This window comes from Panicum hallii, chromosome 9 (genome assembly GCF_002211085.1).
Source record: "Panicum hallii strain FIL2 chromosome 9, PHallii_v3.1, whole genome shotgun sequence".
In the NCBI taxonomy this organism is placed as follows: Eukaryota; Viridiplantae; Streptophyta; class Magnoliopsida; order Poales; family Poaceae; genus Panicum; species Panicum hallii.
Genome location: NC_038050.1, coordinates 67,304,337 through 67,328,151, shown reverse-complemented (window position 1 = coordinate 67,328,151; position 23,815 = coordinate 67,304,337). Strand labels below are relative to the sequence as shown.

Here is a 23,815-nt window from a genome sequence, read left to right as displayed (position 1 = left end):
GTGCAAGCCTTCCGGGTTCCGGCACAGGCGGCACTTCTCTCCCCCGACTCTCCCCGTCTCCAACGTTGCCACGGGCGCCTTCCAATTCCGACTCCTACCTATCCTCCGGCCGCCACCGCACAACCCGGCCCCCATGGCCGCCGCCTCCACCTCCCTTTCCCTTGGCTTCTCCTCTCTCCTCTGCCCAACTCCCAGAATCCGACTCCTGCCGCAGCCGCAACCACCGAACCCCAACAATCCCCCTAAACCCCTCCGCCTCGGCCTAACCCTCGCCCCGGCGGCCGCGGCGCCGCGCCCCGACGCGGTGCCGGACGGCGTCGCCATCGCCGACGTCGTGGAGAAGGACTGGTCCTTCCTCGAGCCCGCGGGGGCGGGCGTCCAGCGCGCGCTCGCCGCGGGGGCGCTGTCGCCGTCGTCGCGGGTGCTGGCCGTGACGCCCACGGCGTCCTTCGTGGGCGCTCTGCTCGCGTCCTCGCCGTGCGGGCTCCTGGTGGCCGCGCACGAGTCGCTGTACGTGCTGGCGGGGGTCAAGGAGGCGCACGACGAGGTGAGGTGCTTCCACCTGGAGGGCGGCGGCGGGGGCAGGGGCGGCGGCGTGGTGGAGGCCGTGCCGGAGAGGTTCGACGACTTCGACGCCGTGTTCGTGTGCTACTTCCCTGGGATGGGGGTCTCCGCTGCGGCGCTGCTCAAGTCGCTGGCCAAGAGGTGCTCCAAAGGTGAGACCTCTTGAAATGGCACCTTATCCTTGCTTAGCTGCGTTTAATTCTGTGGACTGAGCATTTCGTTTCTGTGGACTGAGGGGTTAGAACGATAAGGCTTATTAGACTGTGCATTTCGTTTTCTCAACTATACGTAGACTCCTCAAATAATCTGGATGGTTAATTTCGTGTGTTGGTTTAATTTAACTGGAATGGGAGTGCGTCAATTCGTGGATCAGATGTATGACTCTGGCAGTGCAGAGCAATTGATATAGAAGTGTGTTCTGCATATGGTCTGTTCCTTTGTGTCATTAGGCTATTTAGAACCGAGTTATGGCTGCCAGTTAATATCGTGGTTTTCACTCCTAATACCACTTAGTCTTGGTTTTCCAATGGCGACTACAACTTCTGTTTTAGGCAAATCGTTGTATTTAGGTGCCTTACAACTATCAAGGCTGTCAACTGTCATGCTGTGCTGCACGCCTGCACCTATAGTTCATGAAAATACAAGACATGTCTCTGGTTCCGGACACACTTAATCATGATACTGGGCGGAGCTACATGTAGTTGTCAGGGTCAGTTGATCCCAATGAATTTTGCTAATTCTACTATAATTCCACTACTAAAATAGAAAATCTCTCTTTCAAAAACATATAAGATTGCATCACGTTTAGAAGAGAGCCTCCAATGACCCTGATGAAACAAAATTTCTAGCTTCACCCCTGTCGTGATACCTGAGCTCTCTCTCTCCCTCCCCCCCCTCCCTCTCCCTCTCCCTCTCCCTCTCCCTCTCTCTCCCTCTCTCTCTCTCGCCCTCCCTCCCTCTCTCTCCCTCTCTCCCTCCCTCCCCCTCTCTCCCTCTCCCTCTGTGTGTGCGTGTGCGCATCATATCATTGTTTGAGGTTGCATATTTTTTTCTGTTCAGTTTTAGAGCTTGAGCCACCGTTTTTATTTCTTTTCCTAGGTGCAAGAGTTGTCATGTTCTTGGATCAAGGCAGGCAGAATTTTGAACAACACCGGAGAGAGCATCCTGATGTTGTAACATCTGATTTGCCCAGTAAATCCTCACTAGAGAAGGCTGCATCTGGGAACAAGTACGAGATAACAGAGTTTGTGGATGAGTCTACCTTGTACCTAGCTGTTTTGCAATTTCAAGGATGAGGATTTTCGATATTTTGTAAAGCAAATCGTGATTGCTTGTGATGGCTAGTTTGAGTGTGGCTTATGTAGTTATATCTCTTTGGCCAGCTTGTGTTTATAATTTTTGGTGCTCTGTTCATTTCGTTTGAGATCTAATGGATCACCAGGGCAAATCTTGACCATGTGATGGTTGATATTCTTAAAGCCTGGATATTGATCCAAGCGTTTTGCATTCAGAGCACGTACAATGGGGATGCTCAGTACAGGTGCATATGGGAAAAAGTTTTTCTTTTTTTCTTGCTATATTATCATGAGGTGTGATAACTGATAAGATGTTTAAGTTTGTTCTTGGTGCTTAAGGTGTGCTTGAGGCTGACCGATATGTGGTAAACATATGGTGCCTTGTATATAGGAATAAAGGATGATGACCTTTTTCTGTGCCATCTGCATTTTTGCCATCGTTTTGCTCTCATCTTGCAGATTTGTAATGGGCAAAAAACTTTGTATAAGGGCCGTATATAGTTTCTGCCATCGATGTAACACAAACGCAAAGCAAGGAATTCCGAAACTACTACACTAGGCAGGCGACCGGAAAAGGGATCGGCTAGACCCGCAGCTGCAGCGATTGCGCGAGCATTAGCGACGGCGACGGAAGCGGTAACGATCGAGCCATCTCGTGATTACCATGCGGTACTGGTAGATATGCAGGAGATAATAGATTGATCAAATCTGCCAATGGCTGTTTGAGTCACGGAGGACAGGAGGCCTGACGTGTACGAGTCCTGCACGGTCAGCACGGAGTCTCCTATATCCCCGTAAGTTGCGAACCCGTGCCTGCAAACACCCTGATCCCCAAATCCAGAGCTCGCCGGCGCCATGTTCCCGATGTCCGACGCGGGATAGTTCCTCTTCTCCGGCTCCTACAACAACCCCCTGCCGCCAACTCCTCCGGGCGGCGCCCCGGGTCTCCCGCCTGCTGGGTCATCCTCGACACGGCAGCCTACATCGCCGATAACAAGAACGGGACGCGCGCCGAGACGACCACGCGCACGGGCCAGGTCCTGGGCGTGTCCTTCTGGCTCGCCGACCCGCCGGCCGTCTCCCACCTGTGCGTCCACTGCCCGGGCATGAGCGTGACCGACTTCCTGGACGAGCCTCTCGTCGTGTGCTCCGGCAAGGACGTCGCCGTCATCCGCGTCGCCTACGCCTTCGGCGCCAGGCCCATCTACAGAGCCGGCCACGCCACGAACCCATCGCTCGAGCTGCTCCCGAACCCGAACCCATCTTCTTCGGCTTCTTGCCCACCGCCGATGGCGAGGACTTCTTGTTGGCTGTTCTTCAACCTCGACGGGCCCCGCTGCAGTATGATCTCCACGTCTTCTCATCCAGGACGAACGAGTGGACAACCGAGTTGGCGATGCTGGAGCCACCGTCCCCTAGGTACAAGGACGAGCACCCGGCCCACAGGACTGATCGCCCTCGAGGGAGTGGGGGGGGGGGGGGGGGGGTTGTCGTGCTGGGCTGGGTCGATCTCTGGCGCGGCATTTTGCTCTGCAAACTTGTGTGACGGAGAACGGGCTCTGCGATACATTCAGTTCCCCAACCCGTTGGATGGCAACATGCACAAGCATGTAAAAAGTTCTTGGGCAGTTCGGGATGTCACCTTCACCAATGGCTTCATCAGGTTAATCGAAATAGAAAAACGAACCATACCAGCAGCTTCCTTGGAGCTGGAGAACGCTACGGCCACCTGCACCACGGAGTCATACGCGCTGGACGGCTGGGCTGCCGTTCTACGGTCAAAATATATTTGTGCAGAGCAATCTTGTGCCAGCGTAAATTAATATTTATGGTGGCGGGTGTATGACCACGGACATAAATGTATCTGTGCTGGCGGTCGTCTTAAGCGTCCGCCAGCCCAAATCAATTTCAATCATTTTGAAACTTTAAAATATATAAAAAAATAAAAAATATTTTCACATTTTAGTAGGCATCTCCACTCAACCACCTATTCTTTGACACAAGTCCTATTTTTTTAAACATTTTTCCAAGTATATACATGTGCGTGCTTCGAGCCCGAGACCTCTTGCTGCAGTGGCTCCCTCTTACAATCTCATCTACACCGTACTTCTTATCTTTATAAGGTATATTATTCTTCTGATATCACTTTTCTGAATCTTTATATTTTATCTTTGACACTCTAAATGATTCTAAATTAAAAGATTATCAACTACAAAATTTTAGATCTCGTCGAGCACTACAACTTTGGTATAAAGTTCATCTTCATCCGAGGTTGTTTAAAAAAATCAAAAATCAAAAATTTACTTTTTAAATTAGATTTTAGAAATGGTAATGAATATTTGACCTAGTAAATATAATCTTGATTGAAAATTTATCAACTACAAAATTTTACATCTCGTCGAACTCTATAACTTAAATATATCGTTTGTTTTCATTTTATGTTGTCTATAATTTAGTTATAAGGTTTACAATTTGATTTTAGAAATGGTATTGAATATTTGGCTCAATAAACGGTCTTGTACGATGTAACATCCTAGTTTTCAAATCAAGAAATCTAAATAAATTTTGCTAGATTTTTGCAGGATCCGTAAGATTTTTATTCAATTTCTTTTGATTTTAGAACATTTACCGTGAATCAACAATAATTTACGTAGCCATAAAAAGAAATATAAGGAAATATAGGTCTTGTGCATTTCATGCCGCGTTGCATTATTTTATTGCTTGTCAGTCATTTGAATTTAAATTTTAAATTCAAATTCAAATATATTTGGATGCGTTTCTTTCTCTCCGTCTCTCTTCTTCTTGGCCCGGCCCATTTCCCTCTCCTCCCCCTTTTCTTCTTTTTCTTGGCCCAGCGGCCCAGTCCGCTTCCCGCTCCTCTTCTCTCCCTCTCTCCCTCACCGCCAGGCGGGCCCTGCCCGTATGGTTCATCCCCGACCTCGCGCCAGGCTCGGACTCGAGCCCGAGTCCGGCCGCGGCATGACGCCCCTGTGCCACCCATAGGCCCGCACGTCGAGGCCCCCTCCGGCCTCGTAAATAAACGTCGTCCCGCACCCTTAACCCGCCGTCAAGCCGCAGCTGCCGCCCCTTACTCGCAACCTTAGCTCGCGCCGCCGCCTTCACGCCAAGCTCGGGGATGCCGCCGTCTTGCCGCTCCACCGCCGCTCTGTCGCCCCCGCCCGCTGCCGAAGCTTCGCGTGGAGGTGAGCATCGCCATCAGCCCTTTTCCCCTCTTTTCCCCACCTTCTCGCGCGTGTGATGCCTCGCTGGAACCCCACGACCACGCGCCGCCACCGTGCGCCCCTCTCCAGGCCTTGGCTCGCCAACCCGAGCCCCTAGCCGCATCCCCCTCCTCGCTCTCTTTCTCCTAGGCGAAACCCAGCACCACCGTCGAGCCACCCCAGCTCTGTGCAGCCGTCGGGTCTCGATCTGACTGAGTTAACATAACCCGTACTGGTCAAACCCTAGGCTCTTTTCCACTTTAACCCCTAAGTTTTATCGAAATCAACCTGCGCTCCACCGCAGTTCAAAAGTATTTACAAATAGTCCCTTTTTCTTCTATTTTAGCCCCTATCTTTTTCTAAAATAGAACCCGCCATCTCTAGCCCTCTGTTTTTCAATATAAATCCTAGATCTAAGGTTTATTTATATTTTAGCACTCGGTTTCTTTGTTCTTTCAAATCTTTTACAAATAAGTCTCTGGAATCATGTTTTAGCCATAACTTCTCCGTTTTAACTCCGTTTTCATCGATTCTCGCGCTCACGCGATCATTGCGACGTGTACAGTAGCTTTATAACGTTCACATTGTTTGGTATACTATTTTTATTTATTGTATTTGCTTGTTTGTTTGTACTTGTGTGTTGCGATAGACGGTGCACAGTTCGAGGGTCCGCAAGAGCAAGGCTTTGAAGATGCCCCTGCGCAGCAGCAGTACTTTGAAGAAGGCAGGTAGTTCTTGATCATATTCCGGTTCTAATAACTTCCTAAATACACACGTTTACCTTATATGCATGTATGTATCTATGATACTTAATATGCATGCATGTCTCTATAATACGAGGGATCCCAGAATAAGGATATATCTAGTTTTATTTAAATTTTTTGATTAAACCTGGTTGTTTATTTATGTTTATTTATGTTGTAGCTATGCTAGTTGCTTCTACTTGGTTTGGTTTATGGTTGGATATCTTGGAAACTATGCTACACCTGTTTTACTTCATATTTTGAAATACTATTATGGTGATAACTTTAAGATCATTGCATTAATTGGAATATGGAGAACAACATAAAAAAATAGTGCAACCATAATACTACATGGCGCTGATCTTGGCTATTATTTAATTAGAAACTTTAGCTTGTGATAAATCTTACCGAAAGGGTAAGAGGGGTTGCATCATCGGAGTATAGCTCGGCCCTCTTGAGGGTATGATATGATCCTGGTTAAGGCGTTGCTTCATTAGAGAGAGTTATGACCGCTTTGACTTGAAACCTTAGCGGATTGTCATAAGTTTGTAAATCTTTGTAGATGCCTCATAGTGAATCCCTATCACTCACCTCGGAAGTATTTAAGTGCCTTAAAAACCCGGACATCAAGGGAAACATGAGTTGTGGGTAAAGTGTACAACCTCTGCAGAGTGAAAACTGATATATCAGCCGTGCTCACGGTTATGTGCGGCTTGGACCCTCACATGATAATTGAACTTGAAGATGATTTAAATTGATATTTTTTATTTATGTTGTTACTTATCTATTTTATTTATTTAAGGTTTGGTATATACTTACATTTAGTTAATGATTGCTAAATAAAATTTGGTTAACTAAAATTCTTATCGCAGTCAAACCATATCAGCTTTTTTCTTGAATTTTGGCCTTGCATATCATATGATTTACTCCACTTGTTGAATACCAACCATAAATGTACTCATGTTTGCTTTATTAAAACTAATGATAATTGTCCGGAGTTTTCTGAAGATTTTGAGAAGTTATACGCGTATTTCTCCCGGTCATCTGCCTGTGAAGTTGAAGTTCCGCTGCTAGTTATAAACGTTTATTCATTCATTTAAAATTAAGACTTTCGGTCACGTAATAAAGTACTATAATACTCTTTTTCGTTATAACATTGTTTCGGATATACACTTGTATCACCTATCATATGTGTGTAAACTTGATCCTGACGCACATATGAAATGCATTCGGTTCCGTTCCAAAACCGGGTGTGACATACGAAAATATTGTCAACTACAAAATTTTGGATCTCATCAAACTTTATAACTTTCATATAAAATTTATCTTCATCTGATGTTATATAAAATAATTATTTATTTTTTTAACTTTATAACTTTCATATAAAATTTATCTTCGTCGGATGTTATATAAAATAATTATTTATTTTTTTAAGAAAAAAATGGTTGCACTCGTCAGGTAGCCCAAATACTTTATATTTATGCTAGCGGTCGCTTAAGCCAACCGCCAGTACAAATTTGTACCGGCGGTCGCTTATGTTGACCGCCGTATTTGTGCTGGCGGGCAGTAATAGCAACTTGCAGCAAAAAAAATTGATGTACCAGTATAAATGCTTTGTGTGATAGTGGACTCGAAAGGCCGCCTCGGATCGTTGGAAGGGGCAGCGAGGCCTATGTTAATGGAAGGTCTATCTCGCCGGCGCTGAGGCACATCCACCCAGGTTTAGCATTGGAAGACCTGGTAGTCGTGGGCCCTATGTGGAGCGTGCATGGTGAGGATGCCTTTTATCTGATGGCCAAGGAAGATTCGAAGAACAAAAATGCATGGGCGATCTCAGTCAACATGAGAGAGAACACATTGTTGTGACAGATCCTTGTGGAGGGGTTAGATCCCTTTGTTTCTCAGAACCAGCTGAAGGGCATCCTTGAAGTGTTTGGAGAACTCTGTTATGTGAAGTTTCCTGTGAAAGAGGGATACGGTCTAGTCCAATTTGCCCATAGGTTTGTGTGTTTTGAAATCCACCATCTGATATTCTTTCTCGAGTTTTGTTGTCTTCGTTTTCATACAGTACCACTCTACTTTAGATCTTGTGCTGAGGAAGCCATCAGGAATCTAAACAGAGTTCAGATTGGTAGGAAGGGTCTGAGCCTTTCATGGAGCAGTAGCAAACTGAACAGAGGTAAGTCCTATACCATAATATTCTGTCTGTATTTCTTATGGTGGTATCTTTGTTTCCCCAAAACCATCAGTTCAACTAAATTCTCCTTTGCAGCCACCCAAGCAGAGGATAAGTGAGCGTAATAGCACCAAATACCATCCTTATCATCGCCTCTACGGACTTCACCGTTACAAGAAGATTGCTGCACGAGGCAATAATGATTAATGAATATACAGCACCAACCCATTGCGGCACTGCCACCACGGGTGATAGCCACGCCACCCACCGTGGCGAATTACAGCACTCATCCGGTATACACGTGGCAATGGCAAGTACGAGTTATCCTAGACTGCGTGCTGGTCAAGATGATGTTCAGCTAACCATTGATATATTCTGGATTGGATAGTTGGAATAAGTTTCACTCCATTCATGATGATATAGATTCCAGATTGGTTTTCTGAGTACTTTACAACATATGTGATGGAAATTACTGGTTGAATTGGTGCTTTTGAGACCTTGGGCATGTTTTGAGTCTTGGCCCTAGCAGGCCAAGTCAAAATTTGGCTTTGCGTGGTGGGTATCGTGAAGGTGAATGGATTAGTAATGTTTAGGCATCTCTGAAATGCAACCCCAACCGCCAATAATTGTAGCAGTTCGATTTCCTCAAAGTTTATTCAAACTAAAGCCGGCTCTTGTGAACGATGATGTATCTAGGATGAACGCTGACCAGCTAACACGTTGTCAAGTTAGCTGGACTACTAAGGAGCCAATCATGAACCAAGCAATACAAGGCATCCCATACTGGAAGCCAAGAGGCAGATTCGCTAGCTTTTCATACACAAAAGGAGAACAAGACCAACATGCAGACAGAAACAAGAAAATTTTGAACATCCTTTATTTCATTCGGATAATACAAATCATTAACGAAGGGCAGTGAGAGCCATGAGTAGCAGAAACGGAGAGCACGTCTGTCACAGTTTTTCTTTATCTACATAAACGAAAATATACCATTATCTTTCGAGAACAGATTATACTCCTTCACGTCTGCCTGCTCCCTCGAGCAAAGCTGAGCTTGAACCTGAACCAATGGCATCCTTGCAGCCAACTCTCTGCTCTCATCATCTTTAGATGACGGTGTTACAGGCGAAGCTATTGGCAGGTTGAACTGGAACAGAGAGAAGGACGCATCCATGTCCTGTGATTTGGTCTTGTCTTCCGGGAGATCCTTTAGGCCCGAGTTGATCTTGTCTTCTGGGAGATCCTTGCCTGACGGCGTCGTCAACTTTGAAGGGTACCTCTCTAGATTCATGTCTCTATGAGCATGACCAGCAATATGCTGAGGTCCATTTTGAAAAGGCGCTGATGGAGGTATGGCTCTGAAGCTGGCTGCAGCCTTGTGGATAGGCTCTGGAGGCATATGACTAAAGGCAGGAGCCAGGTAAGGATTTACACTGCTGTACTGGACCGGATAATCAACAAAATGGTTACCAGGTGCTCCGAAAAAGAGCGGACTAGGATATAAGTTGGTAGTCCGGGCATAATGGAAGTTTCCATTTGTTTGAGCAGCCAAAGAACGGTTGTGAAGCCCCACTGTTGCCGGCGAATATGGAGGTGCATGCAAGCTTTGGTGATGCAATAGCTGATCCTGGAGAGGGGATACGTTGAATCCAAATCTGTCATTGTGAGCCAGGCGTGTGGCTTTCGGTTGGTATTCTCTGAAACCGTTTCCTGCACATGCCTCAAACAAAGACCGTGATGTAGTTCTTGACGATGGAGTACCTGCAGTGCTCTTTGTTCTGTCTGGGGATTCCTCTGATTCAGATGAAGACGATTCCGGATTTTGAGCACTTGAAGAGGTCATGCTGCTGGAGCTGCTATCCCTATCTCCCTCGCTCAGACATGAAGAGGAGCTCTCAGAACCAGCAGAGTTCGTCATCAGCTCTTCATCATGCCTGGAACCTTCATCATTTCCAGGGTAACAGTTTTGTTTATTCAACATAAGAGTACCATCACAAGCGGCAGCTTGACTTCTCTCAGTGATTGCACACGGCTGATCTGATTTACAAACATCTGTGGAACTTCCAGAAGCCAGAGGCTGTGATTCACATCCTGCACCAAGCTTTTGACATCCACTGGTATCACAACCCACAGTTTTTAGTGGATCGATACTGTCAACATGATCCGTGTTTTCTAAATTAGTCTTCTTTCGAGCATCCATTGGCTCCCATACTTGCTTTGGAACGGCATTTTTCTGTGTACTGACAATACGGGTTCCTTTCGAAACTACAAAGCTATCCAACGGATAGCATCTGCGGTACTGGGCCCTAGGCTTCTCAACTCCTGATTTCCTTGCCATCTTCATCTCCCTACCAGCTCTTGCTGTAGACAAAAAACAGTTATCGACAACCCCATAGTCTTCCTGATGGCCGCAGCTGCAAGAATTGTATGCATGCCTATCTCTTGTTCTGTTATTTGTAGTGGATGCCCCGTTGCAACTTCTATCACTACTTGTTCTTTCCCTCGACTGCCACTGTAAATCACCAATCCTTCCAGATCCATCTTGGCAGTCATCATACCAGCAGGACTGATCTTGAGGAAAATCCTCTCTCGATCTTGGACTTCGTTTTGAATATTTGGATTGCTCTGGTGTGCAAAGGTCACTGCAATCCATTGGAGAAAATTCTGCCACTGCATTGCAGTGTAAACTGTTTTCTCCATTAATTTCCATACACGAAGATTGACCTATACTGCTGTCAGGAGAGCACAGATCCAAAATTTCAGCATTATCTTCCTCTTCAGTAGCTGAATCTCTTGAGTCAAGAGTATTAGCCAAATCATCATTGGTAGATGTTGAGGAGTTGCTTAGAGCTGAAGATGAAATATCATCTGGTGACTTTGGTTCAACTAGTCTTTTCCCTTTATTTTCCTTTTCTTTCAGCCTTTCTTTTCTCCTGAGCTTCTTTTCTCTCTCTCTTGTTCTCCTCTTCATCCTGCGCTCTTGTTCTTCACGCTTCTCTTTCTCCTCTTCCTCAAGAAGTTTGTTCTGCAATAAGAACACCCACAGTTGATGTTCACATATATTATCTAGTCAAACTTTTCTATATTTTATCTAGAGGTATAATAAATACCTGTTTTTCCAAAGTAACAATTTCTTTGCATGCTATATGAACTCGCTCTTCCAAAAGTTTTAGTGCAAGAGACACAAAAACACTATGTGCATTCTGCTGCGCTGTACCTTCTCTGAAGGCCTTCTCAACCTGCAACGAAAACGATAATAATACTTAATACTTGGAGAAATTCAAGTATAAATGCTCGAATTTTTTAAGAAATGTGAACAGATCCTGATGAGATGATGTTGACTACAGTACATACTTATAGCATTACAGGAAGAAAAAAAAGGCCATGTCTGAAAGCCAAACAATGCAGAAATTATAGGTAAGTAAAGTGGCAATCAATCCTACTTTAAGATGATTAGATAAAAATATCGAGAAACAATCCAAGGTAATAATCACAAAGAAGATCTTCCATTGGTGCACCTTAGGTAAAGAAGGGTGGTGCCAGAAAGAATATGCTATTTGACAGAAAAACAATTACTGTGTTTAAACATCACTAAATAAGATGGGATACACAAGATAGAAGTCTTCATGCAGGAATCATAGAAACTGATAAGTTAGAATACTTTTTTGCAGTCACATTCAGAGGATAATATATATTAATGAACTGGTTCAACAGGAGGCTGTGAGCTTGAATATACAGCTAAGCCATCTTAATTGTGAGCTGAGGTTCAGGAATTAAAAAACAAAGTCATTTTTCCTTTCTTCATAGTTGAATCATTAGATCAAGTACAATTATTCTAGTGACTTTTTTGGTCAATACCTGTTCTTTGAATATCACAGCAGCAGCGTCCAAAAGAAATTCTCTTGCCAGTTCAGGGCTCTTGGCATGCTTCTGTGGATGGGAGCCATCACCATCAAAATCATTTCCATCCCTATCCATGGCATCATCTTCCTGTCCATTTTTTTATCAATCAGGAAAAATCTTTTAACACCAATAACGAACGCCCTATTTATGTCAAATATCTCAGTTAAAGATATAAACCACCATAAAGGGCAAGTGACGTACATCCTCTTCCTCGGCCTCTTCAGCATGTTCAAAGAAATTTCTAATACTTTCACCCTTTGTCATTGTAACAAAGCCATCACCCACCAGAAGCCTGTGGTGCACACATGATTGACCCTTCAATGCATGTGCTTTTACACATAGCTCTGTGTAGTGGCCATCAAGCCTCCAAGCTCGCAGAGTTATGAAGTAGTCCTCAAACTGATCAAGATTAATTCCATTTCTGTGGACTTGTGCATTCATCCCAACATTTTCAAAGCCAAAAATATCAGATTCTCCTTCATCTGTCCCAATGGCCCACTCAAAGTGGTCATAAGACACATCTGGCTCTGATAAGCACTGGCGCCAATCAACTATGACTGCATCCTCAAATACCTGAAAATCGGAGAAGTCAAATTTGACTCTCATAGGGAATGCACTTCAGGAACCAAGCACCTGAATGGAAATTATGTTGGTGAAGTGGGTTTTGGGAAAGCACCCTGACCTCACATTGAAAAGCAGTATCTGTAACACAGAACCAACTGGTGCAGCGAGGTTCCCTTCGCATGCGCTTCAATTCCTTCAGCTCCTTGAATTCACGGATAACATTCCTTCGGCACTCTCGGCAAAATCTCTTACTATCAAACCTGTTCACAAATTTCCTCCAAATGGTTAACAAAACTTAACATGATCTATTGGCTGTTGCTATAGAAATCCCAGCAGATAGCAGACTAGTAGGAAAAAGTTACTCCAACGTCCAACAGAACAAGATAGAACCAATTGGTAATATTGTAAAACCATCAGGCTCTTACCCTACATGTAATAAAAGATACTATTGTTCATTCTTTAGTAATGATTATCCAAGAATTCATATTTCAACTTCCCATTGATCTCCAGTGCGACTCAGAGCAGGTTGGGAGTACTAGTAAGGTTCCTTCTATAAAAATCTTTCATTTGGCAGGCACAAGCCTTCAGCTTGTTATAAACTCACTAGTTGACTTAATTCGTTTTTGTTCATAATTTGAATGCCTATGCTCACCTGTACATAAGTTTTTCAATGAAATCTTCCTCCTTCATCCGCAGAAGAGATGATCTAGTTTCTTCACCTAGTGCTGACCAGAAATCCACCAGCGTATCACATGAAAGGTGGGCAGTGTGCAGAGCACACATTTCTCTTGTTGCATGCCCCCTATAATTAGCCATCCCTTGGCTAATCCATCCTCTGCCACCTGCACCACAGGCATCAGGATAAAGCATTTCCCGTTCCCTTTCTCTTGCTCGTGCATTGTCAAAAACCTGATTAAATTCAAATGCCAAATACATTAGGCTACTAGAGGGTAAAACAAACCGGTCATAATCTAGAACTTAAACTTCAGAGTAAACACCATGATCATGATTTACTAATTACTTCACAAGTTCACATAAAGTAACACAAAGGGTCAATGCACAAAAACTTAAAAAATATTTGTCAATTATATTGTCACTAAAAAGAGCATAAATAGAAAATAAGAAGCCCAGGTTTATGCAATATTATTCACACTTACATTCTGAAGCACCCGTAGTGACTTCGCTTTTATAAAGCAGTCAAGAAGTGTAAGGACGCCATCCTTTGTGATTGAAAGACCTCCCCAAGGATGAACTGATGGGTCCTGAGCCCCATCTTGTTCCCCTTGTGTAATCCTTGACTCAGTTGTTGTCCGGAGTAGACCAATATCTGAAGCTTCTTGCTGCAGTGACTTCCCATAGATAACTATTTGTGTGAAACTTTCCAGAAGCAGCCCATTGCACCTTGAGCAGTAGAAATTCTTGCGTGCTTGTTCAATGAGAGTTTGCTTATCCAATTTGAGGAGCTCCTGCCGTGCTTGAGGAGGCAAGTCATTCCAGAACTGGAAAAAAAAATCAATTCACAGCCTAAAGTAATCAGCTACCTTTTTTGGCAATAAAGCTATCGGGTACATTTCCATAACTTCAATTGCCAAGATAAAGCATAAGACTACTCAAATAGGCATTCTGGTTTCTTTCCAATTCAGATTTAAAGTTATTGGATAATAACATCCAGTAGAATGTGGTCAATGACAGAAACACCCTGACACACAGCTTATTACAGAATAACAATCACTCAATGCTAATCAAGAGAAAAACAACATAACATTTACATGCTCAAATCAAGGTGACTGTGCAGCAAGGCAGTTGTAAGGCAAATGCAACTATGCAAGTTCACCAAAAACAACATGGCACAAACCTGGAAGACTACAGAACATGTGACAATGCCAAAATGGAATAAAAGAAAGCAAGTTTCATTATTTGAATACAAATACCAGTTATGTCCAATCTGATTTGAATTGCAGCAAAACCTACTACAATGGAAGAAAACAATATGAAGTGCTAAGATTTAAAGAGCAAAGACTTGATGATTTCGATGAAATGACACTGATTCATCACAACCTGAAGATTCCGTTTCATAGCTATTTGATGAAAGTTTTTGAATCATGCATTCCTCTTTGACATTACTGTTTGCTTCCCTAATTCTCAGTACCCATTTGTATTTTTATCTCAACCAGCATTTTACATATTAGGTATCATTGACGGCGGAGCTTTCCAGGCCACTCAAATTAAACATCAGGATGGACCTTAAACCAGTAAGCTAACTTTCTCATCGAATCTCAAATCAAGTGCCTCAATCTTTCGAAACGAACAGTCACAAAATCAAAACAGCGTGAGAATCCCAGCCTAGCATTTTCCCCTCAACGTTCAGGTACGAAACCAAAAGTGCAGTTATACTGTCCAATCACCATCTAGCAATGCACTACATCATTAATGCAAAGACAGTACAAATGAACTTCTAAAAAAGTCAATAAGACGTATGCTAATCTGAGAAGTAGCAGACGTAACCCGATTGAACTCCACCACCAGAATTTACCGCAAAAATGAACCCTCGAGATCATAAAAAAACCAGCAGGCAATTCCCTTAATCGAGTTCCCCAAAACACCATCTCTATGCATTTTTTGGCGACTCACAAGCAGAGAGCAGCCAATCAAGGCAGACGGAGGCAGGGCACCCAGCTCCGTCCCAGAAACTACGCGGCGGGCACGAGCGCCGACCAACCCCCGATTCCCCCATCACCCGGATCGAACCCAGCCTCCGACCGAAGCAGCGCGCACGCGACGGTACCTTCTGGAGGCGATCGAACGTGATCTCGTCCCGCCGCCGCGACCAGATCCCCGATCCCGATGCGGACGGCACCCCCGGCATCGCGCCGCCCCCCTCGCCGCCGTGTTCAACTCAGCAAGGTCCTCCCGCCCGCTCCGTGTCGCATCCAATTCCCGCCGCCGAAGACGACTCCTCCACCTCCACCAGCGGCCCTCGGAGGATGCGGCGGCGGGGGGGTCCCCCGAGCTGCGGCCGGGTCGGATCGACCCCGGCGGTGGCGCGGCGACAGCCGAGAGGGTTTCAGCGAGACCGGGAGGAGGCGGCGATGCGACGCGAGGCGAGGCGATGCGGAGTAAAAGGAGGGAGGGGGGAGGATGGCGAGGAGGGGGACAAGGATGAAATGGGGGGAGGGAACGCGACGACGCCGTACGCGTTTTTAACCGTCGCGGTTAGCGGGCTCGGAACAGCGCGGTGGCGCGGCCTCTGGTGGACTGATGGGGTTCTTCTAGTTGGGGCGCCGGGGATTTTAACCGGGGGCTCCGAGGTAAATCTCGAGCTGCGGCGCACGGCGGGCGGCGTCAAAATTTACCTGGTGGACGCTTTTATGTATAGGCCCCCGTGTAAGAAGGAATTTCTGTGATGCTAGTTGAGGCAGACTGGCAGGCTAGCGGCGTCCGACAGCCGAACTTTAGCGGGAAAAATTTACGCATGGTAGCTTTGTACCGGAATAAAGTGCGCCTTGCAGCTTTACTAACTGTAGCCTTTGTCGACTGTTGCTGCCTTTGGCGAAGGAATGGCACGTGAGCGGTGGCACGATGGAACTTTCTGGATTAACAAAATACCGCGTGGCAATGAAACGCCTACCAGTCCCTGCTGTTTATAATATTTTGGCCTTTCCAAAATGAGCTGGGTTTTCTTGGTGAAACAGCAGTGGCATGTCACCTGTATAAGAAGCGCAATTTGTTATGCTTAGCCTAGCGGAAACCTAATTTATTTGCTAAAAAGGAATGGAAGGCTAGCTACTTACGAGCAAAATATCTAGAGGAATAAAATCCTTACTCGGAATACACGTGAAAAGGATGTATATTGGCATAACACAGCATTAATAGTGGAGGACCAGTAAAAGGTCTGGATGCAAAGTGGTGATGGCGCCTGTGGCCTAATCCAGTGGATGGCGCCATGGAAATTAGTTTTGTGTTGTGTAGGACATTTAGCAAGCAATTAATTAAAGAAGAGATATATGAAACATATAGATTGGGCACAGAAACCAAATTTTGAAAACCACACGCATGCTTAGAGCTCATCGTCATAATTCATGCAAATGGACTTGTGATTTCTAAGGGGGAAAATCATGATGCAGTGCACTGTAAGAGTTTTATTATTCTCTCATTTCATGACATGCCATCTTTGTATAGTGTGAATGACACGGTAATTCGAGATTAGCTAACTTGTGTAGCAATTAACAGCATGGACCCAATACTATCAATTCGAATCGAGCACGTTTCCAAGTTGATGCAGTTCGTTTATTTGCTTTTTGTATGTTTGGTTGAGCTATGCATTTTACAATAATGACAACCAGCTGTTCATAATCATACAAGCAATAAAAGTCCCAACCTAGCGCAACCTCTCATACGAATTATTATTGGTCGAATTTTGAATTTCATTCTTCTTCACCGTGACATGCAAGACGGCAAATCGAAAACACGCAGAAAAAACGCACGGATTTTCCCGTTCGTTTTCGGTAGATCCAGACACTGGGGACGCGAGATTTGCTCTTTTTTTCCACGAGGAACTCTGCCTCCTTTTCCCTGTTTTTGGAGGCACTTGTGAAAAAGAAAAGAAAAGGTTAGCAAGGACTAGCTAGCTAGTGAGAAAGGAGGGACCGACGGAAAGGCCGGCCGGACAGCCGCAGGCAAGCGCGCAACAGCTACAGCAAAGCAAGAGTATTGCCCGAGTGGGGGCAAAAGGAAAGGTCAGCGGGTGCTGGACTGCTGGTTCTACTGCCTCGGAGTACGTGCCGTAGTAGCCTGCGGTAGGCCCTGTAAGGAGGACCACGCTGCCACCCGGGCCCACCTGGCAGCGTCTGTGGCATCCTCCTCCTGCGTGACCGCGCCACGTTCGCGTATGACACGACCTTCTTCTAGATCAGGCCATCAGGGCCTCCGTTGGAAGCGAGCGCCAGAAAGTGATAACCAAATCAAGTCCCGAGCGGTTAACCGCGCGGTTATCTCAAGGCGTTCGGTTCGCAAACCAGGGAGAGCCGCCGCGATTTGCTGCGCGCCGGAGAGGATGGCTCCAGCCTCCAGGGGCGGGAGGAACTCCGGTAGGGAGAGCCATGGTGTCGTCATCGTGGCGGGAGGCGGATACCGGGCGCTGTCGTCGTCCAGGACCAGGGGGCGTGGCGGTGACGACATGGTTTCGGCAGCGGCAGACGGGCACACGGCAACGGCATGGCGACAGCCGACAGGGCGAGGCGATAGCCGTGGCGGATCAGATCGGCCGCGGCCAAGGGCTCACCGCTCGCGCAGTCGCGCCGTACCAGATCCCGACTTGTTTGAGTAGGCGGTGGTAGTAGTAGGGTGGGTGGTGCGCGGATCTGGGCCGTCGCGTGTGGCCTACGAAGCAGCACGTGTCGTACGATGCGGCGTCGCTAAGGGAACAAAGAATTACGGAGATGGAGTATTTTATAGCACATGCGGAGCCAGTCTCTGTGCCTGTCCTGACATGCGCTACAGTATCTACTGTTTTTTTTTTACTTCACCGTGAAACACCGTGAGAAGCTGTAACAAGAAGTCGCGAGCACACAAGAGAGTGGTCGCGTGTTTCGGCCTTTCAGGAGAGAATGCTCGTGCCTTGCTTCTTGCGCATTTGCTGGATCCATTTCATCGATCGTCTTCTGCTTCTTCATGTTTATCTTTCTTTAATTTTATTATTCCCCATTTTCCCTTGCTCTTTTCTCGCCCCGTTCGGCGTAAGAGGGCTGCTTTGATTGACTGGGCCTGATGTTTTCGCAACGAGCACTAGGCCTCCATCTGGGCTCAAAAGAGCAAACTACCTGTAACAGCTGGGCCGGATGGTGGCCAAAAAAGGCAAGCGAGTCTTGGGCTTCGGGCCACTAAGGCACTAAACACACCGTGTATAGTTTCAGTGTCCTTTCACATATACTGTAAGAAGCTTCAGTTCCCCTCAACAAGAAAATGCAGCTTCAGTGGGAACACTTTCAGACAAAAAGAAATGAGATTTGCTTAAAGCAGAGGATCTGCCTCTTACTCCCCATCCTTGCCTATTCACCATGACACCAATATAGCAGCACCCAACCAATCACATGTCAACAGCAAAATGCCTAATTTCGATCAAAACACGACCGTGCAAGCAGAGGGTTCCACACTCGCTCAGAACAATCTCTGCCTTGGGAACCAGCATCCCACTTTAGTATTAGGCCCCCTTTGGCGCAGCTTGGGTGCATTCGGCTTCGGCTACTGTAGCAGTACCGTGGCGAGACGAAGCTGAAGTTGGTGAAGCCACGTTTTTAAGCTTCACCTCTTTCCCGTTCATTTTGGATCTCGATTTGCGTTCTGGCTTCTCGCTACAATGCAAAAACAGTGCACAACAGTCACGCTGCGGTACCATTTACTGTAGCACAAAGCCAAAGCCTGTTCCGGCGAAGCTGTGCCAAAGGGGTCCTTAGACGCGCCTGATCTAAACCTCACGACCACAAAACTGGTTTAAACTCTTTAAGTTTTAGTCATACAGCACTAGGCACCAAGCGCTGCAGCAGATCCTGCACGACAGTCTACCACGTGGGATCCGTTCGGATCAAGGTTGGCTGCTGGGCAGCTTGCTCAGAATCGAGTGCTCCGGCTTGTGGTCGCACTCGAAATCCAGGTGAACGAATGCTCGCTCGACTTCAGGGAGCTCCTCGATCTTGATTTGGAGTGATTCTCCGATAGCGTGTGCCTCCTTAAGTGGCAAGTCCTCGGGGAGCTCGATGTCAACCTGTGAGAGTCCAGTAACCATATCAGATGAGCATGTTACAATCTAACATTGAGGTCCGATTGCTGAAAGAACTATGCTACTCTGTTTTCCGAAAGAACTATCCCAATAAGCAAAGCCATGCTAAACTACCACTTGCTATATACTAGAGAACATTGGCATCATACTCCTATTTACCATTCTAGATTAAGCACTACAATGTCGCTGCTGGGATCAGGAGTTAAGCTACTTTATAAAGTAATGGCGTTTCGTTGGAAGTGTATGAGGAGAACTGAAACCTGCTAGTTACAAACAACAATATTATCGTTTTAAACGAAAAATCAAGCAGTTGCTACAACAACATTATCCAGCCCCAGCATCTAGGGATTCGAACAGAATATACATAACACTAGTCCCTTGGTTGGTTGGCTGACAACACGATTGATTCCCCTCAGCAAAGGGCAGAAGGAGAAATAAGATGATAAAATAACGAGACACTAACCTCGACAAAGTAAAGCACCCCAAAGGTGTATGCCCGGACCGTATCGACACGCTTAATTTGAGGATGATGTCTGATAGCTAGATATGTCAACTTCTGAAGCATTTCTGGAGGAGCTGATTCACCTACAAGTGATACTGGACGAAGGATAGCAATAGATAATAGTAGTAAGACTGTCTGTCAGTCCCAGCCAATTTGTACATGAAAGTAATATTGGTGCTATACGTGGCAACTGTTCCGGATGACAGTGCAAGTGATAACAGAGCAAGCCTTTGATTCAAGTAACTTTTCGGTAACAGGTATCCACTGCAAGGTTCTAGATTTCTATTTCCAGTAGGCTAGTAAAAAATAGTTAAGTGCTGATGTGCAACTTATTCCTTGTTTCAAGGACCATGAGTTTGAATGGATGGATCCAAATGAGTGCAGGTGCTGTTGCCTATCCAAATGTTCAAACTGAACAAGTAACACAAACCTGCATTTTCCCACACTGTTCCAGACCAGTTTGAAATTGTGTAGACTGCAAGGGCAATTGCACCAATTGGATCAATCCACCAATAGAATCTATCGCCAAGGACAGCAGCAGCCAAACCGACGACATTTGTGACAACATCAAAATAGTGATCCTGTTGAAATAAATCCATCAAAATCATTGATAAATCATGTTCAACTGTTAATATAAGTAAAAAGAAGCATTCATCCCAAGTTGAGAAATGAAACAAGATACTAACCTTAGCATAAGCACGGACAATCTTGTTACCAGATGTTCGGCAATAGAGCCAAAGAGCTAGTTTCACCACTGTTGCAAAGATCATGATTGAATATAGCCACAAGAGTTGTATTTGGTTCAGTTTATCAGGAGCCTCATTCACTATCAGCTTTTCAACAGCCTGAATAAATACTTGAAAGCCTGGAAATGCAACTCAAATTAATGTATAGGATCTTGACAGGAAGCTCACACTGAGTAAATTCTAAGATGGCAGTACACATAAGCACCTCCCTTTGGAGAAAAAACAAGCATACCTAAAGTGGCCATGACAGCAGCGAAGATGATAATGCCTACAGGCTGCACCCTCAGTTTGCCAATGGGATACTTGTAGACATTGATGCTCTTCATTGACAGATGTGTGAACCAAAGGATACCACCAGCCATGAGATCAAGCAGTGAATCCAGTGTTGAGGCAGCTATAGCAATTGATCCACTTCTAATTGTGGCGTATACCTGGAGAGAAACAAATCAAAGAAGTGTAGTGATCCTTGAGGAGTTCATGCATAGGGAAAGGTGGGGCGAGAAACCAACCTTCAATACTAAGAGAACAATGTTTGCATAATTTGATATCTTCATGGCAAATTCACTCTGGTTTTGCTCCGCAAGCTCATCTTCCTCATTGATTTCGTTGGATTCTTCTAGTGAGTCAACTTCCTCAAAGGACCTCAATGTGGCAAACTGTTTTTCATAGTACTCTCTCTCCGCTATATTAGCCCAAAACATGTTACTTTGTCAGATTCGATCATAGACAAGTAGCAGGTGATTATGTAGGGGAAAAAGTGCATGTGTTGATTGACGTTAAAGTATAAAACCAAATTATGGAAAATTTTGAATTTGTTTTTTGGGAAATAGCAGAAGCCCTACGGTTAAGACATAATACGAACATCAAAATCTTATTTGAACAATACAAGGCTAGAAAATTGTGGTGGAAATATATTGTACACAGTTGATTTTAGTGTATTACCAAGAAACAGCAAGAACAGTCTTCACTCTTCAGACTGTCCATTTGCTAAATCGGAGAAAGGTTAAAATAAATAAATTCCCTCACTTATTTAAAGAAACTTAGAGAGTAAGCACAATGGTCAAAGGATCAAAATGTATCAAAATGGTCAGCCAAAGATCAAAAATGTAGGACCAATAAGAATCGCATGAACAGATTGTTTTTTTATATTATTGGAACCTGTTTTCTCCATGGCAGAGGAATTCAACATTAAGATGAAGAAAAGTCAAAATTTTCCACGCTCCCGCAAATTAAGATATTCAGAAAACAGGGGGGGCATGGGCACTAGGCAGATCCAGAACATCATGACATAGATTAGTTATTGCAATTTAAAATTAGCGCCGATTGGTATTGCATAATATAGAGGTTCCCTTCGTTTGGCATCACTTTTTGTCTCGATGTATCTTAGTATTCAAACTAAGATGGAAAGTAAAGAAAGATCAAAGCTGCACAGGTGAGCGCGGACCAGAATAGAAAACGAATAAATGAAAAAATATGTAGGCACAGTTAAAAAATCGCAGCTCAGTTTGAGGCGACGAGAGTTGGCACTTCATTAAGCCATGCTACGTGTTACTCCTTATTTGTTATAACCATTTGCAAGCCTGCAACCTGCTATAGAACACAAGAAAGGAACGGCATTACCCTGAAGGGGATTTTGACCGAAACGAACCCCATAATATCACAGTTTTGTACAGAGAATCCAACAGACCACCTAGGAGCTGGGGCCATGACAAGACAAAAAACACGCACAAAAGGCATTTAGGACTAGTATTTACTCAACCAAATATATAGAAGCGACCAGAAGAAGCACCGAGTGGTAGTAACGTCACGAGCTGTTCAATCATAAAAGTAGAAGAAATCCTAGGAGCCCAGAAAAAGCATGCGGAGGATCAATGATAGGAGACTGAGCCATCCCCGAAAGAACAGAATTATCCACGACAACTCCAGAATCTAGATCAAAAGCTCATCAATCATATCACCAGGAGAATTGGTAACTAAAAAGAGCCCCCATAAAATGCGAATTTTTTTGTATCACCGCACCCAGGGAACGCTCAGAGAGATTCCAAGGGCAGACCGAACCAAGGACAAAGAAAAAGAAAATGATCCGATAATGCGAGGAGGGGAGGGACTTGCAGGCGTGAACCTTCGGGGAGGCCCTTGGAGCGGGAGAAGTCGACGTGCGACGGGCGCTCGGGGTCGACGGCGTCGAGCACCTTCTTGGGCAGGCGCGAGACGAACTCCCCGCGCATCGACGCGACCGAGTTGCGCCGCCGCCCGGGCCCCGCCAGGAGCGGCGCCCGCGCGTCGTCGTCGCCCCCGCGCCCGTTCGCGTCCATGCCTCTCCGCTCTGCTCCGGTCCTCCTCCCAAGCTAGGGCCTCGCGGATCGCCTCGCCTTACCGCCCCGCCACGCGATTCGATCGCGGTCCTCCTCCGCCGTCCGTCCAGCCGTCCGTGTCTCCCTCTGCGCCTAGCCGGCTAGCGAGCGCATGGAGGAGGGGTGGAAGATGGCAAGGGCGCGAGCAGCGTGCTGCGGCCGTGCGGCCGCGCCTATTAAACGGGGCCCCTGCCTGCCCCTGCTGCGCTACGAACGGAACGGAGGCGTAACGCAAACGGCAAAATGCGCGCGGGGCGGGGTCGGCCGCACGGGTCCTGGGCCGTGCGATCGTTCGGTCGACGGTTCAGATCATTTGACCGGAACCATTTGACGGAAACGGAATTTTTTTTTCACGGTGGGTGCTGGCAATGGCAATAGCATGACGTGGAGTGCTGATTGGTGTGATGTGTGCACTGATGAGTGATGAGTGCGGAAAAGAAAAAAAATGTGGCTCTCTTTTGCGCTCTCTTCTATGTGCATCCATTTGGTGCTACTTGCTAGGGAAGGTTTTTCAGGGACAAAATTTAAGGCTAGTAGATTTGTTAGGGACAATTTGACAGCGAAAATGTCTTTATTTTTTAAATTTTTTAATTCTGTGCATTTCCCTTTTTTTTACCAGAACGGACTGCCATTTCAACAGAAACTGTGGCTAACGGAGGTACAGTGTAGCTCTATAGCAGGATGGCAGATGCGGTCACGTGGATGTGGTGTAGCTTCATACACCTAGGTTATTACCACGGCAACGTACACATAGACGATCCATAGCTGTATCAAATCACAAAAAAAAAGGTTCTTTGCTGAGAACCGAAACGGATGGTGCATTGCTGCATGCCTGCATTCTGAATAAGCACAAATGGCACGGTATGCAAGATTGGTCCACTAGTTTCTTTTCCGGTTTCTCGTCAAGGAGCTGTGCAGGCACTATTCTAGGAAAGGAGCCCTGGCGCTACAGACAGCAAGCATGTGCACTGC

The 23,815-nt window shown here is 45.7% G+C and overlaps 4 protein-coding genes across 4 annotated transcripts; 2 read left to right on the top strand and 2 right to left on the bottom strand.

Annotated features, from left to right (window-relative positions):
* Nucleotides 1-2,162, top strand: LOC112878196. The gene is made up of 2 exons (XM_025942625.1): nucleotides 1-716; nucleotides 1,663-2,162. The coding sequence occupies exons 1-2, from the start codon at nucleotides 134-136 to the stop codon at nucleotides 1,857-1,859; spliced, it is 780 nt and encodes a 259-aa protein (XP_025798410.1). The 5' UTR covers nucleotides 1-133; the 3' UTR covers nucleotides 1,860-2,162.
* Nucleotides 2,086-8,118, top strand: LOC112873371. The gene is made up of 5 exons (XM_025936338.1): nucleotides 2,086-2,104; nucleotides 2,199-2,224; nucleotides 2,633-3,248; nucleotides 7,892-8,002; nucleotides 8,096-8,118. The coding sequence occupies exons 1-5, from the start codon at nucleotides 2,086-2,088 to the stop codon at nucleotides 8,116-8,118; spliced, it is 795 nt and encodes a 264-aa protein (XP_025792123.1).
* A 732-nt stretch (nucleotides 8,119-8,850) lies between these two features.
* On the bottom strand, nucleotides 8,851-15,695 carry LOC112878179. The gene is made up of 8 exons (XM_025942603.1): nucleotides 15,252-15,695; nucleotides 13,624-13,965; nucleotides 13,119-13,375; nucleotides 12,585-12,726; nucleotides 12,104-12,475; nucleotides 11,858-11,989; nucleotides 11,110-11,238; nucleotides 8,851-11,024 (listed from the first exon to the last, which is right to left on the bottom strand). Exons 1-8 carry the CDS (start codon nucleotides 15,330-15,332, stop codon nucleotides 8,970-8,972), a joined length of 3,510 nt encoding a protein of 1,169 aa, XP_025798388.1. The 5' UTR covers nucleotides 15,333-15,695; the 3' UTR covers nucleotides 8,851-8,969.
* A 2,775-nt stretch (nucleotides 15,696-18,470) lies between these two features.
* LOC112878190 (metal tolerance protein 4) lies at nucleotides 18,471-23,005 on the bottom strand. The gene is made up of 7 exons (XM_025942618.1): nucleotides 22,612-23,005; nucleotides 20,999-21,171; nucleotides 20,722-20,920; nucleotides 20,430-20,608; nucleotides 20,174-20,324; nucleotides 19,705-19,838; nucleotides 18,471-19,226 (listed from the first exon to the last, which is right to left on the bottom strand). Exons 1-7 carry the CDS (start codon nucleotides 22,802-22,804, stop codon nucleotides 19,047-19,049), a joined length of 1,209 nt encoding a protein of 402 aa, XP_025798403.1. The 5' UTR covers nucleotides 22,805-23,005; the 3' UTR covers nucleotides 18,471-19,046.
* Between the last annotated feature and the right edge of the window lie 810 nt (nucleotides 23,006-23,815).